This window comes from Rhyacophila brunnea, unplaced genomic scaffold (genome assembly GCF_057557595.1).
Source record: "Rhyacophila brunnea isolate RB1 unplaced genomic scaffold, BYU_Rbru_1.0 scaffold_14, whole genome shotgun sequence".
In the NCBI taxonomy this organism is placed as follows: domain Eukaryota; kingdom Metazoa; phylum Arthropoda; class Insecta; order Trichoptera; family Rhyacophilidae; genus Rhyacophila; species Rhyacophila brunnea.
This window is the reverse complement of record NW_028232796.1, coordinates 40,359,490-40,378,302: the sequence shown is the minus strand read 5'-3', so window position 1 is coordinate 40,378,302 and position 18,813 is coordinate 40,359,490. Positions and strand designations below refer to the sequence as shown.

Here is an 18,813-nt window from a genome sequence, read left to right as displayed (position 1 = left end):
CACCGCGATATTAAAAAGAATCAATCAACATGGCACATACTTTGTTTCAGTATAACATAAAAATATCATTAAATAATAGGGTTGAAACGCCTGTTTTATAAATTAGAGTAAATAGTTCTTACAGACCATTTATTTAATAACACAAATGGATTGTTCTTTTAATTTATTCTTGAATAATCTAGGAACCATAATAAATCAAAGAATTATTGGTATAAAATATAACTTTTTAGTTTTATGTATGAACTCAATTATCCATGGCGAAGCAAAAAGCAACAATACAATACTTATATATTTTTATATAGTGTGTTCCAAAAAACAGTCGCAACGATTACGTTTAAGAAAAAAATAATATTTAATTTTAATATTATCTACCTTGTCCTAGTGGCAGTGGCAGTGGCGAAGGCTCCATACTATGCGATTATTAAAAGCCCATTTTCTAATACAAATATATTTAAAACATTATTAAACAATGTTAAAAAAAACAGACCCATATGCCATCTGAAGCTTGAAGTATTGAATTTAGAATTCGTATCAAACGTAAAAAATATACAACAGGCGCTATCTGTCGTCAGCTATTGTATTTATACGATTATTTTGTTACCTTTGAATTCAGATTTATTTTGTATGACCGTCAGGTCATGTGACCTCAGTCCCGTCTACCGAAGTGTATTCAATACGGTAAGCTCAAAAAGCGAAGCTTAACACCTTTGCGTATAATATTATTGTCTATGACTGCAGCTTTGTATATTGTCGTTAGTGTGTTGTACCTATTCATCAATAGTAATATCGTATAAGTTTATTATTTCTCGTCTGGTGAGTGTGCTATTCTCTCTAATATCCAAAGACACCTCCACCCTTCGCCACTGGTAGATATTTACCTTTGTACTGGTATTTAATAAAAAATCGTTTTCAATAAAGAATACAGTTATTTCCAAGCACGTTTTACCCATACTCTCAATTTTATGGCGTCTAAAAATGTAACAGTATTGAACTCAATATTTCATTTTACAGGTCGTTTAATTAAGCCAAACGGCTGTGGAGTGAGCGCTTGTTTATCAGGAAAACAGTAAAATTGGCAGTTAAATATTTTAACTGCCACTTTGTTTGAAGCAACAGTCTTCCTTGAGCGGCAGTTTCCCTCCATGTCCCAAGTAATGGCTTTGACAAATACGAAATCAAATTACGTAAGTGGCCGACTGCTGTGTATTTTACCCTAATTTGAATATTTTCAAGATGTTTAAACAAAAATCTGTTTTCATTTTACTATAGACCAAAATCAGGTAAGCGACTCTTTAACATAAATTGTATTAAGAGGGTTTTCAACGCAAAGTGTTTCTATAGGGTTAGCTTACATAGGGCCGTCATACCAAAAAACAAGCATCGAAGCTTTATATTATTATAAAATATACAACTTTTTATATACAATATTTTTAAATTCTGTTGAACCATATAAACTTGAATAGACTAGCTTAAACGATCAAAAAAAATTGTACTTGATATTTCATATTGATTTCCATAGTAACGCATATATATATTAATAATTTAGTTGCTAGGACCCCAGACCCCTTAGCAACCAATAATGGTGTCGAAATAACTTTTCATACAAAACAGAATTAACTGAAAATGGATTCAATTCTACTTAAAGATGGCTAAAAGTATTTAAACAAATGCATTGGCATCGTGTTCTGATATATTCTAAAAGTTTCAAACATCGGGAAGTTAGTTAAAAATCGATTGCAAGATTTGTACCGGACAAATAAGAATACGAGCTAAGAAAAACTTTGTAAAATGCAATATATCCGTGGGAAACAGTAATCTAAACTAATTAAAACAATAATCAGTATAATCTCACCTAATTTCATGGTCCGTACCTTGTTAGGTATGCAATAAAAAATAATTCGTATTACTTAATCACAATCCGGTAGTTAAACGTTTTTGACACATCGACTCAAAGTAAATATCATTTTTTTGTTTCATATATTATTATTTACGATTTAATATTTATTGACAGATAATGAAAAAATAATATTACATTCTATTTCACATCTATACGCTCTGTTTGGAGCAAAAACGTACAAAAAATAGCTGAAAATAATGGCTGCAAATATGTTAAGGCTTTCTCCAGATGGCGCGATTTAACTCACGTGCATTCCATGTACATGTGATCTCATTACGCCGTCCACATGAACTCGTTGTGTGTCGCATGTCACGGGACATGGTCAAGCGATCGCCGGACTCTCGACAACACGTCGTTTTTATGGCAATTCTAAAATGAATTACGACCGCTTCTAGCTATAAACGACAGTTTTATAGCCATTTCAAAATAAATTACATAATCTAGCTTATACAATGGCAAAAATACATCTTGCCAGTTATCGCGACATTTAAATTTTCAAAGGAACCGTGTGTCATGATTGAGTGCGTCGCTTTTGCTTTTTTTGCCAATTCAAAAATGAAAAACGTCACATAGTTTGTTTTCTGTTAAATAAAACGCGCTAAATGGGCATCTGCATAAGGTCTCATCTATTATAATCGCCAATCTGCATTATTTTTTTTCAATTAAGGTAAAAGTATCGAGAGATTCAATACTGGTATTTTATTGGAAGAAAGGTTTCGATGTCAAGTATTGATACTTTTTTACAGCCCTAGTCTCACAATTCTCTTACACTCTAGTCCCTGAGCGATCGCATCATTTCCGTCACTTAGTTGTCACGTTTTATGTGAAGTATTGCAATATGTATATTCCTCTTGTACGGTTGACAGGTTAATTTTGCATTTTTTCGGCACTTTGGCATCATTTTCAGTACCTAAAGCTTATCTTGAATCGTTCCACTCCGGCCCTGGTATTCACTTGGTTTTAAACTTTTCCTGTAAATTTTTCAAATCTCATTCAGTCGTCGTACACATGCGCAACAGATTACCTCATGATGCATGACGACTACCTACTTAAACCCACTAACCAAAAATGCAATATTCGAACACCTACATACTACAAGTTTGAAATAATAATGTGATGTAATACGTTATTACGAAGGTTTGACATTGCAAAATTACAATGAAAAAACCCTGGATTATGGTTGTGTGAGTATAGTGATACTGTTGAATTGACGTCAAGAGGGCAAAAAGTGGACATCCATGACTTTTCACTGATTCCGGTTTCATACTCGGTAGGCTAGAATCTTTTGATAAGAAAGCAAGCCATCCAGGTGATTGACATAATTAGACGCATCGATTAAAACCTGAAAGATCACGCGGGATACCTCCAGAAAGGACAGGAACTTTTTTTTTCAAATATTACAGAGCCACTAAGCCCGGTCTCATGGAAAATCATCTCGACTAGGATATGGTCATAGATCAAACAAGGTTGCACAGACGGTTACAAAAAATACGCCATCGGTTCTACATGCGGCAGTACATTATGTTACATGTGTTTTGTGAATGACTACAAACATTGACATATTTTAGTCGAGTATCTGTGTGCGACTGGGCTAATTATACAGTTTATACCACTAAAGATATCGATAAGCAGCGACGCTGTTTATTGGTTTGGAGATTTTTCCTCTATCGATTATTCATGATTAATTTCCAAATAAAAAATATTAAAAAAATATAAATGCCGTCAATTTACTTTCCGAGATAATTTATGACAAATAGATCTATATTTTTTTTCTACATGAGCTATGAAATCAGCTGTATGTACTGACCAATGCTTCGTAAACCTCTCGTGAAGTTCACACCTTTTAATATCCCATAACTTAAAATTTGGAAGTCCATTGGTCACGTCATCACTTGTATTGCATCGGTTATGAAAAGGGTGAGTTTTGTTAAGTGTTATCATATCTTCATTGATGCTCATTTTTTCATAAAGGAAAAACGTATTTCTGTATTCGTCGTAATCTACAACAATTTTGGGAGGTGTATTTAGATTTATTTGTATATAAGTTGTACATTTTTCAACAATATTTCCTTAGTTATATAGTGTTTCCCAATCTTTAGTTATGTTCCCGCTTATTCCGATTTTGTGTTTATCATTATCACCCCCGTTTTCTGTTTCCGGGTCGCGCCGTGTTCAGGTTCAGCCCCTACGAGTGGGACAACCCTCACCCTTGCCTGGACGAGCCCCAGGTCCTGGAGAATCAGTTCTCACTCCTCAACTCCTTATGGTTCACCATAGGATCGCTCATGCAGCAAGGATCTGATATTGCGCCCAAGTAAGTTCTTACCGACGACAAAGCGAATGGGCAATATTTTCACTGTAAATATCTAATTCGATCATTTTCGAATATAATATTTTCGCAATTAAATTTATTTAATCCACTTTTTCATATTTTAATCAAAAATTGTCACCAGGACATAAATATTACGCTTAACACAGATTTAATAAACTGTTAATATAAATTACAAATATTTTATATTATTTTTCGCACGCGTGGACTAATCAAATCGAATATTATCAAAAAGCATCCTAAAAAATTATTCCAATTTCATTATTTTTTTGTTCATATTTTTTTGTATATTTATTTTAATTTGTCTGTTTTAAATCTTTTTTTGTACGATCGTTTTTGTTATTCGGAACTCCCAAAATTATTGTACATTTTATAATAGTAAAGTACCTACATTTATTATAGACTGCATGTTAATCATTTATATTATAATATATTTTTGTAAATAATATATTCTAAGCATATTGAAATGAAGTATATTTTTATAGATGAAAATTCATTACAAATATATTTAAGTTATGTTATTATTTGCTTTATTATATTATGCACGCATTACATTATGTATAAAGCTAAAAATAAATATATTATATTACCCCATGATATTATGCCTTCATAAAATAAATATCATTAACGCATATTTTAGTCAAAATTGATTTAGGACTGAAAAATCCTTTTTTAACCGAAAACCTAAAATAATACTATTTGCACAGTGTTTTAAAATGATATTTGGATAAATTATGACTGTTGGCAATTTTCTAAATGAGTAATGATCATTATTAAAATAATAATATGTGACTTACATATTAATATTATTATATATTAATATACTCGTACCTCCTGTGTTTTTTTTATAATTGAGCCCTTCTCCGAAAAAAGAGCATTGTCGCATTAGCACTACTTTCACGTAAATCATTTAGAATCACGCACCATGCATTTTTATAAGTTATACCAAAAAATATTTATAATGTCATCTTGAAAAGATTATGTAACCTGATATATTTAATTCGTAACATAAATAACAACACACTTGGTTTGTGAAAATGGTGCGTTGTGTACAATAGCTACTGGATATCCCAAAACGAAGATTTCAGGACAATGCTTCTTTTCAAGAGAGGGGCTAAATAATAAAAAGTTTGTTAATATTTTACTTATAATATACAAAAATATGAGCATTTTTATAAGTGAAACATTGGCGCCATTTTTCTTTTAATCCCTAAAACAGTGGTAAAGTTACTTATTTTAAGAGGGCAATATTGCTATAAATTTTTACAAATTATTGTGCAAACAAAACTTCCTTTTGAAATTCTTTAAAATACTATTATTATTATCTATTTATTATTCAATAATAACTTCTTTTACTTTATTAGTTTATTGCTGTTGAAGTATGTGATCTCTTACTACGATTCCCTTATCTAATACTATATTTTGCTAATTCCAGGGCTGTGTCAACGCGAATGGTAGCTGGAATGTGGTGGTTCTTCACCTTAATAATGATATCCTCGTATACTGCTAACCTTGCTGCTTTTCTGACCGTGGAACGGATGGACTCTCCCATTGAGAGCGCTGAAGACCTTGCAAAACAGACCAAGATTAAATACGGAGCACTGCGGGGAGGATCCACTGCTGCTTTCTTCAGGGTAAATACAGAGGACTATTATTTATATCTAAATTTTACCAAATTAACTAAAATATAATATCAGCTAATTTTGTAAAAACGGTAACAAATTTATTCTGTATTAACATTGTTGATAACAAACCATACACATCTTTTAATACTATAATCATCTTAAATCATCTTTTGAAAAGTCTGCTGTATTGTACGAGTATGAAGAACGGAATAATTTTAATAAACGGAAAAAGTACTTTCAAAGTTATTACAATTCTGAAACCAAACCATGGTATACCAATAAAATGCTAAATAGGGAAACAATCGTCACAATCAATCACTGCAGAAGGCCAATTCTTGAATGAAACAGTATTGCCGGTTGCACAACCTAAGCGCAAACCTACTACAAGGAAGTATATTAAATGTCAACCGGTGGTGTCGGGTTCAGTATGCAATTTAGTATATACGCTTTGCCGGTAGAGGCGCTTGTAACTATCCGTTTGACTTTGACATATCGTCGGTCTATCTTGTAAACCTCGTAAATCCAAATCAACTAATTGTTCAGGAGACAATAAAAACTGTCTAATTTTGGTTTTAAATGGAATTTCGAAATTTCAAAAATCCATTTGGTTACTTTTTAAATCAGCAACTGTATTCAGTAATTATTTTTAATAAATTCTCATTATACTTATTAAAAATAGCCTTTTTTGGATTTATGAGGTTTTCATACTTAGTGTATTTTGCCTTTTGATGGATTTAGAAGGTTTTCAGTCATAAAAACGAGTACTGTTTAAGACAATTGCAAATTAAGACACATTGTATAGTTTACAAAAATATCAAATGTAATGTTTAAACTTATTAACAATTTTACTTATATAGGTATATTTAAAAAAAATAATAAATGAACATGTTATTTTTTTTTAATGTGGTAGATTATCGTAGTAATCGTGAAAATTTTTCGACAAAACAGTCTTCAGTTCTTGCAGATCATGATGTTTCCTTGGTTTGATTTTAAGACGACTGGCATGTAGAGGTGAAAGGTCAGCAAACTTTTTAGGTGTGACGTCCTTGTCCTTTTTGTGAGGCAATCAATGACATTATTAATGGACAACGCACTCAATACAGTAGCTAGCAAGTAAATTCACGCACAGCGACATTCGCACATGTATAGGTAGACGTCACGCAATTTCCATTATGCGATATCACGCATCGGGAATTGATAGCAATATCACCTTTATTGTAATGGCGTTAGAACAGTGTTTCTAGTGTCAATGTTCATTTGAGCGAACCCGTTTGAACCAAACCGTTCGGCAGACCCGACAAAAAGCATCAGGAATTTATAGCAATACCACCTTTATTGTAATGGCGTTAGAACAGATTATGCCATTCGGCAGACCCGACAAAAAAGTGAGTGTCATTTTTATTCCCAGATGCTTCGTCCATATTAATGTCATTGGAGGCAATACACTCCAAACATCTGAAAATCTTAATTTATACTGTATAGTGCCATTTGGTTCATATAATGATGCCCTTATATCAGTGACAACCGGATTACCAACTTTTTTTCCAGGACGAACACTTTTGATAAATTTAAAGTCAAATTTGTTGAAATCGTTGTGATACAGATATTCACTATAATATGGCTCTGGTTTCTTTCGAGCATTACGGCATTTATTCCGCAGGAACATTTATATCCTGTTTTTTTCAGATACCTTTCAATGGTAGAATGCATCGAATCAACTGGCATTTGGGTGTGTCCTTTTTCTAATATCCTAATATCATTCATCATTGCAATATTCAATAGTGAATTTTCCATCGTCGAATTTCAATTTTGATATGTTCAACCATCGCTATATAGGATTAGTTCTCTTCTATCTGTTTCCGATAGAGATGGCAAAAACTTTTTTGATGCTTAACAGAACATGCTCCCATGCATGTTCTGTTTATTTCCTTCCGAAATATTGCTCACCTCTTTCTATATTTGCCTTCTTTTTTTCACTTTTCCACTCGGACTTATCTGCCTTGCATTCATTTTTTTTCCTCCTTTTCCTTTAAGTGTCCGTACTGATTTCCTGTAACGAATCATCAGTATTGGAATAAGGAACTAAATAATGGCTTTTTCACGAGATTTTCATAGTTTGAAGATCTGTCAATAGTCTCGATTATATTATTTCCTGATAATTTTGCTAGTTGGGGTCTCACACTTATATTGTAAGAAGCTTCGTGTTGTGAATCATTCATTAAAACATTGTCATCGCTAGAAATGACCTCATATGGCGATGATAATGGAATAATATGTATGGTCTCATAATATCCCCTTGGGATTATTTCTATATTATTTCCTTCCTTAGCAGCAGTTGTTTCAATTGTGCTATTTTTTATTTGTAGCATGCCCATAATTTTTTGAGCCCATGACATCTGAAAACAGATTAAACTTTGTAAATTTTGCATTCACATAGTAAGTGGGTACTTGAATGTAATTTGATTTGTTTTCTTTTCTAATTGTATGTGCTAATAAACTAAAAACCATTGAAAACAACCAAACATCATTAAATATGCATGTCATGAAATTCTAACCTGAAAAAAACGTTCTATTGTAAATGTAACATTGTGTGCATATTATGGGAAATCATTATAAATAAAACGCTTACCTTAATATTTAATCTATATTGTATCAATATAAATTAATTCCTCTCGTAATATGATACCCAAAGTATAGTTGTATAACGAAACAAGACAAAGGTAATGTAATACTCAAGACACTGTGACAGTTCTCCATACGAAATGGCGGGATTACGGTATTTACGAGGTTTGCAAATTTTATTGTTGTATGGACGCGATTTACGAGGTTTTTGTGGATTGATTTTTGAAATTATTAAACGAGATATGGATATAAGAGTTTAACACATTCGTAGATATTCAACCATTCTAACGTATTCGCTCAAAATCTCATTTTTGACCAAAACGGGATTTACGAGGTTTACAAGATAGACCGACGATATTATTAAACGTCAAAAATTTGTACGTAGTGAGCAGGCTGTTATTCTATTTTTTCTATTACTGAAAGTATTATTTTGAGTTTAAATTCTCACTTAAATATTTATTGTGATTTTGTAATACAGAAACACACATGTTTGATCGCAAAATACAACGGAAATTCCGTGTTGTAATATTGTTATATTGTAGACGTAACTAGCCTGTTTAAAGGTTAATTGGCTACGTACTTCAACAATGAATGATTTAATCATGCAACGTTAACAGTAAGTACTGATTAAATATGAAGTCATTACCAAAATGGATAAAAATGTTATTTAATTTCTATGACATTCACAAACGATCCGTTTTGGCATGTTTACTTTCAATCTTACTCTAACGCATGGACATGGGGTATAAGCATGCTGAATGCTTTCTCACTCGCACGTATTGATGTCGTTCGAAGCTCTACACACTCAATATCTCCTATAAAACTAAAAATTTTACATGCTTCAGTTAAGCGGTGTTTTTTACTACTTCGTTCGTGAATTGCCCTTCAGGGCGGACCATTATAATCTTGCCTCATCTCTGGCTCGCTTGGGTATAATAAATGACCCTGGGTGCCGGTGCGGAAGTGAGACTGAGGATGCTAACCACGTTGTTTGGCAATGTTCTCTGTATGACACCCAGAGATAGCGGCTTCTTAATGATTTAAGTAAACAAAAGTACCAATTGCCACTGGATCTCACGATATTTTTGGCTCGGCCAAATATCAAGGCGTTCCAGTGTGTCCAAATGTTTCTGAGTGAGTGTGGCTTACAAGTTTAAACTGTTTTTGTTCTTTTTCTCTTTTTTTTCCTCTCCTGTAAATTTGTATTGTAATAACTGTGTGAGTAATTATTGTAATAATATGTGTTAATATTGTATGTTAAAAGTAAAGCTAAATAAGACTCAATTGATACTTCGGAGCTTAAAAAAAAAGAGTTTCAGTACCTATAGAGATCATTTAATTGTCACTAAAGATAAATGACAGCAGCACAAGACTAGATTCTTTTTTTATTTTCTAAGCTTTTTCTTAAAGCACCGAGGTGCATTGTTGATAATATAATCAGTCCCGTGCAACTTTGTCTCAGTACAAGGAAGTGTAGCACTAATTTTTTACCACGTTTTTATTAGCTATAGTATTTTTGTTTGTCCGGTATAGATTTTTTCTTGTTTGTCCAACTATTTTAAGTAACTTCCCAACTAGCTAGACATTTGAAACTTTTAGGATATATCAGAACACGACGACAATGCATTCTTTTAATACTTTTGGCCAGCTTTAAGCAGAATTGAATTCATTTTCAGTTAATTCTGTTTTGTATGTTTCGGAAAAAAATCTTTAAAAGTAATATTTACTACTCACTATTATTGGTTGCTAAGTTGGTCCTAGCAACTAAATTATTAATATATACGTGCGTGCCTCACCATGGAAATCAATATGAAATATCAAAATGACATTTCTGTATTCTATAATATTTATTCAGTATTTCTATCAACTAAAATAAAAAGTTTTTGTTAATACATAGAATTGTCAAGTTTATATTATGATTCAACAGAAAATTTAAAAACGTGGTATATAAAAAGTTCTTTTTATCTTGTAATTATTTTTCATTCAGACACGTTCATGGCGTCATGAAAGGCGACCGTGCTCATACTATAGCTGCGTAGTATAGGTATATGACGGGTGAAGATGGTGCAACTCAAATCATCTTTATATTAATCATTTTACATACATTATTTCGTCGCATGTTTTCTTGGTATCTTACTTTTTTTACTACCAGTGTCCTCCAATGTCGACCAATACTATAAATATGTAATACGTAACTATAGATAAAGTGAATTAACAGATGTAGTATTTATATAGTTAGGACGAAATAGTTCGCAGTGAAATTTAAGCAAGTCCGAGACGAGTATTTTTTTCATAATGGTCGATTTATTACACTTGTGTGCCGAACCCGGAGCCACCGGTTGAAAGACCAGCGCCTTACGCAGTGGACTACGGGAGCCGCTTTTTATATAATGATCTTACATTGTTTTGTAGAATATATTAATATATTTTCTAAAAATATAAAATACTACGAACCGTTTTGATATCAATATTACAATATGTGCAAAACTTTTTCTATTTTTGGAGAATTCTTTACAGCCCAAATTAGCTATTATTTATAATATTATTAGTATATAATTACATTCACTATATTACAGGATTCAAATTTCTCGACATACCAACGAATGTGGAGCTTCATGGAATCAGCGCGGCCAACCGTCTTCACCTCCAGCAACGTCGAAGGAGTGGAGAGAGTCGTCAAGGGAAAAGGAAACTATGCCTTCTTGATGGAGTCCACTTCCATTGAATACGTCATCGAGAGGAACTGTGAACTGACACAGGTCGGAGGGATGCTGGATTCTAAAGGATATGGAATTGCTATGCCACCGAGTAAGTTATAATGTTTTATTTATAAATATACAAAAAATACGTCATATGATAGTAGAATGTCTACTTTGATGACATATTTCGGTTCAGGGCGACAAACCTTCAAATTAGTGCCGTAAGCGAAAAATTTGTAATTTTCACGTTATCTATCACCATAAATTGTATTATTTCTGTTCCTTCCTAAATCTGTCTTCCCTCACTCCCTTCTTCTTAGTGTGTATTGCTGTAAGCAACGCACGGCCTGCCTAATAACACAGTATGTCACTACCGTTAGCAGTGATGTCCCGTGGGGGTAGGCAGATTGAGCATCGCTTGGGGGCTGCAGTTACTCAAAGGGCGGCAAATCGAGGAGAATCATTTGGAAAATATAGAAATAATTACCTAAACTCAGTAATAACAAAAATATGTCTCCATTTAAAAAAATCTGCTCACTGGTTTTATCGGGTTCGCGGCATCTAGTTTTCTTCCGTTGCCCTTCGACGACTTCTTGGTGACCAGAAACGACTGCAGATGTGCGAATAATTAGTCTGATATTTTTGTTAGTAATGTACCCATACAAAACATTTCTTAGATATTGAACTGAATCTGAAAAGATGATAAAATACTGTATAAAAAAATGAGGCGGCTTTTTGGCGCTACCTAGGGGCGGCAGTTTAACTAGGGACATCACTGACCGGTAGTGTTATAAAACAACTAAATTACTCATGTCTCATTCCCTCACAATAACTATGATGCAATATCTAAACTTAAATCAACTCAATTTTTCAAATAATTACACCTTTTCGGTGAGCTTTTCCGAATTCACGTGAAGCCCTTGGGTTCTGCGGAGCTCAATTGGGTTTCAGTATCTTATATAACATATTAGAATATTCACGTCATACGATTCATACGAAAAAATACAGTTTTAAAATATTCAAAAGAGTGTTTTTCAAATAATAAGTTTTGTACAATAAAAAATAAATACACACTGGTATCTACCATTGGCGAGTGCGCATAGTTCCTGAAGATGCCAAAAGGTGAAACTGGGCTGCAATAAATGACTCAAACGGAATAGTACAAAATGTAAATCCAATAGAATTCAAATTAAAATTTCAACAAGTACCCTCAACCGTACCGTCAACAGTATAAATACTATTTTATTAGTTGTATCTTCATTTTTTTCGTAATAAATTACCTTGCCAAAAATAAGTGCAACTTCTGTAATGCTGAAGATAGTTTTTTAAATAAGTTTGTTTTAATAAATAAATAATTTTCTAATGTAACGTCCCGTCGTATCGACTCAGTAGCCTCAACGTGTGTATCTACAAAGTTGTGGTTACATTAACAGGTTTAACTTAACCTGTATAATTATAGTAGGCGAAACAATCTCATTCTTTCAAACTTTGGTATTATGGAATCTTAAATGATTCAATGAAATTTCTGTGCTTTCAGATTCTCCTTACCGAACCGCGATAACGGGCGCTGTTTTGAAATTGCAAGAAGAAGGAAAACTTCACATACTGAAAACTCGCTGGTGGAAAGAAAAACGAGGTGGTGGATCATGTAGAGTGAGTAATTTATTACATTTTTATCTGTTAAAATATATCATCTACCGGTATTAATTATTTATCGCTCTTTTAAAATAGCTAGTTCATATCATTCACACATTAATACAATTTATACCAAAAATAAAAATCAAACCAGGCACATCAATTATTGCGTGATGTTATTTATTTATTTACGAATTTTTGATGTATATTGTGTATTTATTTATTTACAAATAAAACATCAATACTGTAGCCATCTTAAAGGGGGTGCAAATACCAGCAGAGGCACTAAGCGGAAAAATACGAAGTTTGCAATTTGAGATATTTTTTGATAATTTACAATTTCAACTGTATTAATTAATAAATGTGTCTGAAAAAATCAAAAAGAAAAATATTTTATTTTTAGTCAAAGATAAACTTGTAAAAAAATGTTATAAAATGTGAATTTGTCACAGGCCCACATCTTATTATTACATTATAATGTATGGTCATATTTATTATTACAACGTTTTTCTTAGCTCGTATTCTTATTTGTCCGGTGGTTTTTGCTCCGGTACAAATCTTGCAATCGATTTTAAACTAAAAGCTAAGCTAGACATTTGAAACTTTTATAATATATCAGAACACGATGCCAATGCATATTTTTAATACTTAATTCTGTTTTGTATGAAAAGTTATTTCGACACCATTATGGTTGCTAAGCGGATAGTCCTAGCAACTGAATTATTAATATATACGTCCGTTACTATGGAAATCAATATGAATGTCAAAATGACATTTCAGTATTATTTCTGTCACGTACAAATTTTTTTGATGGTTTAAGCTAGTCAAGTCAAGTTTATAAGATTCAACAGAAAATTTAAAACCGTTGTATATAAAAAAGTTCTTTTTATCTTGTAATTATTAAAATTTAGTTTATTAAGTTTTCAACCTTTTCTTGTACAGATTTTTGACTAATTCGTAGTTTTATTATTTTTTTATATTTATTTTAAAAAACATCGATTTTTATAAAAATATAAATGTGTATAACTTAAAATCCTTTTTATTTATATCAAATCGAGGTTAAAAATAGGACCATATCGGTTGGCCGCCGTCGTGGTTCCAGGTTCGAATCCTGGGTTTGGCAAGTACACATTTTGTTTTTCAATACACTCTGTGGAGGCCCATATGATCCTATTAGGATCGGACATGGTTCTAGAATACGATAATTAGTATTATTCAAATTATATTGTTTAGAAGAAGTTACCTTGTGATAAAATCTTTGTTTTCAGTGTAGCGAAAAATTTAAAATACTTGCCGATCGTGAAAACTGAGTGAAAACAATTATTACCCGTTTAATGACTAATATGCTGTTGTTTCCAGGACGAAACATCAAAGTCTTCATCAGCTGCCAATGAACTAGGGCTGGCAAACGTGGGCGGCGTCTTTGTAGTGCTGATGGGCGGTATGGGTGTTGCATGCGTCATCGCCGTATGCGAGTTCGTCTGGAAATCGCGCAAGGTCGCCGTCGAAGAGCGGGTGAGCACTATCCTCGGCGGGATGTAGGCCTCCCTGCAACACGAACAGATTAAATATATTATAGTAATAAATAAATAACACTTTGTGCCACAAAAAATCACGTTAATAGAGTAGGTAGTCAAACAGTGTAATAAGACGGTAGTCCTAATGTAAACGGTCTAGTCAATACGAACTCATTTCATTCGTATAATGTTACGTTATGCTGTTCATCTTCTTTTTAAATTGAGTCATTAGAAAAATATTTGTAATGACTCAATAACATTCACAATGAGTATCAGTGCACAATGCATTCCCTTCATACTTTATGACCAAATTGTAGTAACCTGAAAAGTATTATATTGCATTTCGGTGACAAATAATATAATATTTTTTGTGTGAATGATATTTTATTTGAAAACTTGCAGTTCTCTGCAGTGCAAAAACGGCACGTATATTATAGTTTTCATAAAAAATGACAGTTGAAAACTGAAAACTACAACTATGAAAACTTATTAGTCTACATTTTTTTTAAAATAAAATTCCATTCACATAAAATATAAAATATAATTTGGTGAAAACGTATAATACCATGCCTTTAAGTGTGTGTTTGAAGAAATATAACAGCAGTGTTGATTATTTTCCATCGAGATACCACAGTTTTTTTATTAAATTTTTTTCTGATTATTTAGAAATGTTTTTTTTTTAATTTTCCAATTTCATTATAAGTATACATTGCTTTGGTACATACGGAATAAGTACCGGCGTGTGTTAAATCAAATAATTGTTTTCAAGAGATCCAGCGGTTACTTGTTATTAATTTATTAAAATTAAATTACTTGGTATTCACCACATTTTTAAATCATTTATTAAGAATTTAGGCAATTAAGAACACATTTAAAATCATATTTTGAACATTCAAATGAATTGTACTAACTAAATATTTATTTGAAGCCACATTATATTTGAATAGTTTTAAAAAGTAGTATTCTAAATTATTTTTATTAATCACTTTAAATGCGAATGCTAACCTAACCTTCAAATAAAAAGGGCGAAAAAAATCCACTCATTATAATATCTTATTCAAATAATACTTTTCATTGTATAAACTATCTAGATATGAATAAACTGTTTATATTATTTTAATAATATATCAGACAAAACCATTCATATTATTTGCATAATACAATTTTTCTTGTAATGTTTACTATAATATTATTAATAATACTTTTTCCAAGTATAAAAAATATATATATTTAGTTTTATTAATTCTAATTATAATAGCATTTATTGGCCAATATTTCAAACTACATGAGTAGTAAAATTTTTTTTTTTTTTTTCGACCATGTCCGATCCTGATAGGATCATATGGGCCTCCACAGAGTGGAGGTTTGTATTGACAGATTTTTGTTTTTTTTTTTTTTTTTTACGAGAAATGGATGTCAGCCACTTGCTCAACCTATTAGGTCCATACCCTGACACACACAAATTGAAAAACAATTATTTTTTTTTGTACTTGCCAGACCCAGGATTCGAACCTGGGACCCACGGCTTTGTAGTCCAACGCTTATGCCGCGCGGACAAAATTACAAAGATTCAAAATAATAGTGTGACAACGACTACGCATACATAAAAAAATAAATATTAAAATTATTAAAGTACTACAAAGAAACCAAATGCTCAGACATAAATATAATAAAAATTCATACGAAACGTAATTCGTCCACATGAGAAACTTAATTTCTTAATTATTAGATAAAGTTTATTATCCGAATGAAACACGCGTTGTGTGAAAACGTGGTGAATATCGAGTGGTATAATCGAGGGGTTACTGCTAACAGAATGTAAATCTCTAAATCGTTTTAAGTGTAGCTACCTACTTAATTACAATTTGAAAGTTTGACATGCTAATTTCTTTATGCTTTGTGCACAACGGATGACCTTTATTTTTTTCTAGCATACATAATATGTATACATAGGCACATAATCCGTTGTTAACTCTAAATACATAAATTATTTTTGACATTTTTTTTACCCCACGATATAATGTATTATTAGGTACAATTATGTTATAATAATTTTACTTACACATTTTTTAGTGTAAAACTAAGAAAAACTATGTCAGATTCTTGTGGCAGTGCAGGAGACTCATTTAGATGTTGGTTTCGTTACTTTCAAATGAGACTAACATCGTTGCCAAATAATTTCGTAGCGGCCGCAATGCCAGAAAAACCTACCCTTCCTCTACCTACTTAGATACGTATTATTGAAAAAAAATGGCAATACGTATCAATAATAAAATTTATGTGTATATTTTGTAAAACACAAAAAAAATCATAAGGATAATAATGAATCATTTTTTTATTTCTTATTTTAATATTTATTATTTGTATGTGTTGATTTTACATTATTTTTATTTTTCTTTTTTTTAGAAGCGTCTATCATAAAAGTAACTCCTGTTATTGCTACTGGCTCCATCTACAGGAAAATTATGTGTTTTTTAAAATTTTTATTAGGTTATTTTTCAGTTTTAAATATTTTTATTTAATTCATAATGCATGTCTATTCCCAAAGGATTTGTAGATTTCACTTTTCGTCAATTGGTAAATATAATATTGGAATGTATTGTTTATCGTTTTAAAATATAATATTTCAATATTTTTATTTGTAAACATAATATTATTTAATATGTTATTTCTTATCAAATAAAGATATATGTTTATTTTCAAATTAAATATGACTTATTATTTCGAATACTACTAATGAAATATAAATTTTATACCTACAAGAATAAGTATTGATAAAAACTTAAGTGAGTCATCTTTTATCAGGATTTAAATTCTATTTTTTTGATAATATTCTAGTGTGGCAACATATATATTTTTTTATAATTTTAAATCGCTTCCATGATTACATAAAATGACTATGTCTGCGTATTGCTTTGTGCTTTCCTTGGGGGTTTTTTAATTGGATGAGTAGGAGGTGAGTAAAAAAAATATGTATTACTAATTATATATTATTTATTTAGCATAGCATACAAATATTTATATTAAAATTGGAGAGCATTAGCCGGTTCGCACATCTTAACTCACCTCGTGTGTAACACAGCCATAAATCTGTAGAGGTTTTCTCAACTCTACAACTGACGTATTATTGTCTATGCTCATTTGTATAGCATAGATAATAATACGAACAGGAAATGACAGTCAATCAAATCAGTTGCGTTTCGGCCCTTCAACGGTATAGTCAAATTATGCGCGCAACTCCGCGTAACGTTCAACCTCAAATCTAAATCATAATGTAAACCTTCAAACGCAATACAAAACAATGCAATAGTGCTGTAAAGGGGGGACATGCTCGTCGAAGGTCAAAATTGAATTTTTATTGTATTTTCAAACCATGATCCTGGACACTCCTTAAACGTTGTAGATAATCTATTTATTTAATTTTGAAGCCTTATTATCCTTTATACTTATTATAAACATTTGATGACTGCATAAAGTATTATTGTCACATAAAATAGTATTCTTTTAAACCTCTCGCTCTAATGTTTTAGAATATAGTCATATTTTGGTACATAACTGTGCAGTGGTGTTAAGATTTTTTACATTTATTAATTTTTAAACGCATTTATAAAACCATTAGCATAATTTATTATGAGATAATTTTTGTAAAATATTCACGATAAAAAATTATATTGATAATCTCTGTGATCCCAAATTTGACAAGAATTAGGCATTTTATTATTCAAAAAATCGGCAAGATTAACACATTTGAAGATAATTCTAAAGATAGTTATTATAAGCTATGTCTTTGACCATTCAAGTGTGATAAACATCTTATGAATAATGATTGCTTTATAATAATTATTGACCTAAGAATAAGGTAGTGTTTTTTTGAAATACGCCATTTCTTTTGTCATTCCCCAGTGGTTAAGCTACAACATACTGCCGTAGCCATAAATTGACAAACTATAAATAAAGTAGGGAGTAAAATGATATTGACGCGCGTGTTTGAACATGTACCGTTTAAAAAAAAATAAAAAAAAAAATAAAAAAAAATCGGTTAAGTTCATGTTCAAACACGCGCGTTAACATAGTTTTACTCTCTACTTTAATTATAGTTTGTCATTTTATGGCTACGCCCGTATGTTGTAGCTTAACCACTAGGGAATGACAAAAGAAATGGCGTATTTCAAAAAAACACTACCTTATTATTAGGTCAATAATTATTATAAAGCAATCATTATTCATAAGATTTTTATCACACTTGAATGGTCAAAGACATAGCTTATAATACATATCTTTAGAATTATCTTCAAATGTGTTAATCTTGCCGATTTTTTGAATAATAAAATGCCTAATTCTTGTCAAATTTGGGATCACAGAGATTATCAAAATATTTTTTTATCGTGAATATTTTACAAAAATTATCTCGTAATAAATTATGCTAATGGTTTTATTAATGCGTTTAAAAATTAATAAATGTAAAAAATTTTAACACCACTGCACAGTT

At 31.4% G+C, this 18,813-nt stretch overlaps 1 protein-coding gene across 4 annotated transcripts in view; it reads left to right on the top strand.

Moving 5' to 3' along the window:
• Positions 1 to 17,033, top strand: part of KaiR1D (Kainate-type ionotropic glutamate receptor subunit 1D) — a 545,285-nt gene extending 528,252 nt beyond the window's left edge. For all 4 annotated transcript variants that reach the window (XM_085942313.1, XM_085942314.1, XM_085942316.1 and 1 more), the window contains 6 exons: positions 4,074 to 4,211; positions 5,662 to 5,860; positions 11,050 to 11,281; positions 12,710 to 12,825; positions 14,167 to 14,322; positions 16,731 to 17,033. In XM_085942313.1, the coding sequence (XP_085798439.1) occupies positions 4,074 to 4,211; positions 5,662 to 5,860; positions 11,050 to 11,281; positions 12,710 to 12,825; positions 14,167 to 14,322; positions 16,731 to 16,745 (856 nt within the window). In that variant the 3' untranslated portion in view covers positions 16,746 to 17,033. The remainder of the gene's footprint in view (positions 1 to 4,073; positions 4,212 to 5,661; positions 5,861 to 11,049; positions 11,282 to 12,709; positions 12,826 to 14,166; positions 14,323 to 16,730) is intronic.
• Positions 17,034 to 18,813: the final 1,780 nt, after the last annotated feature.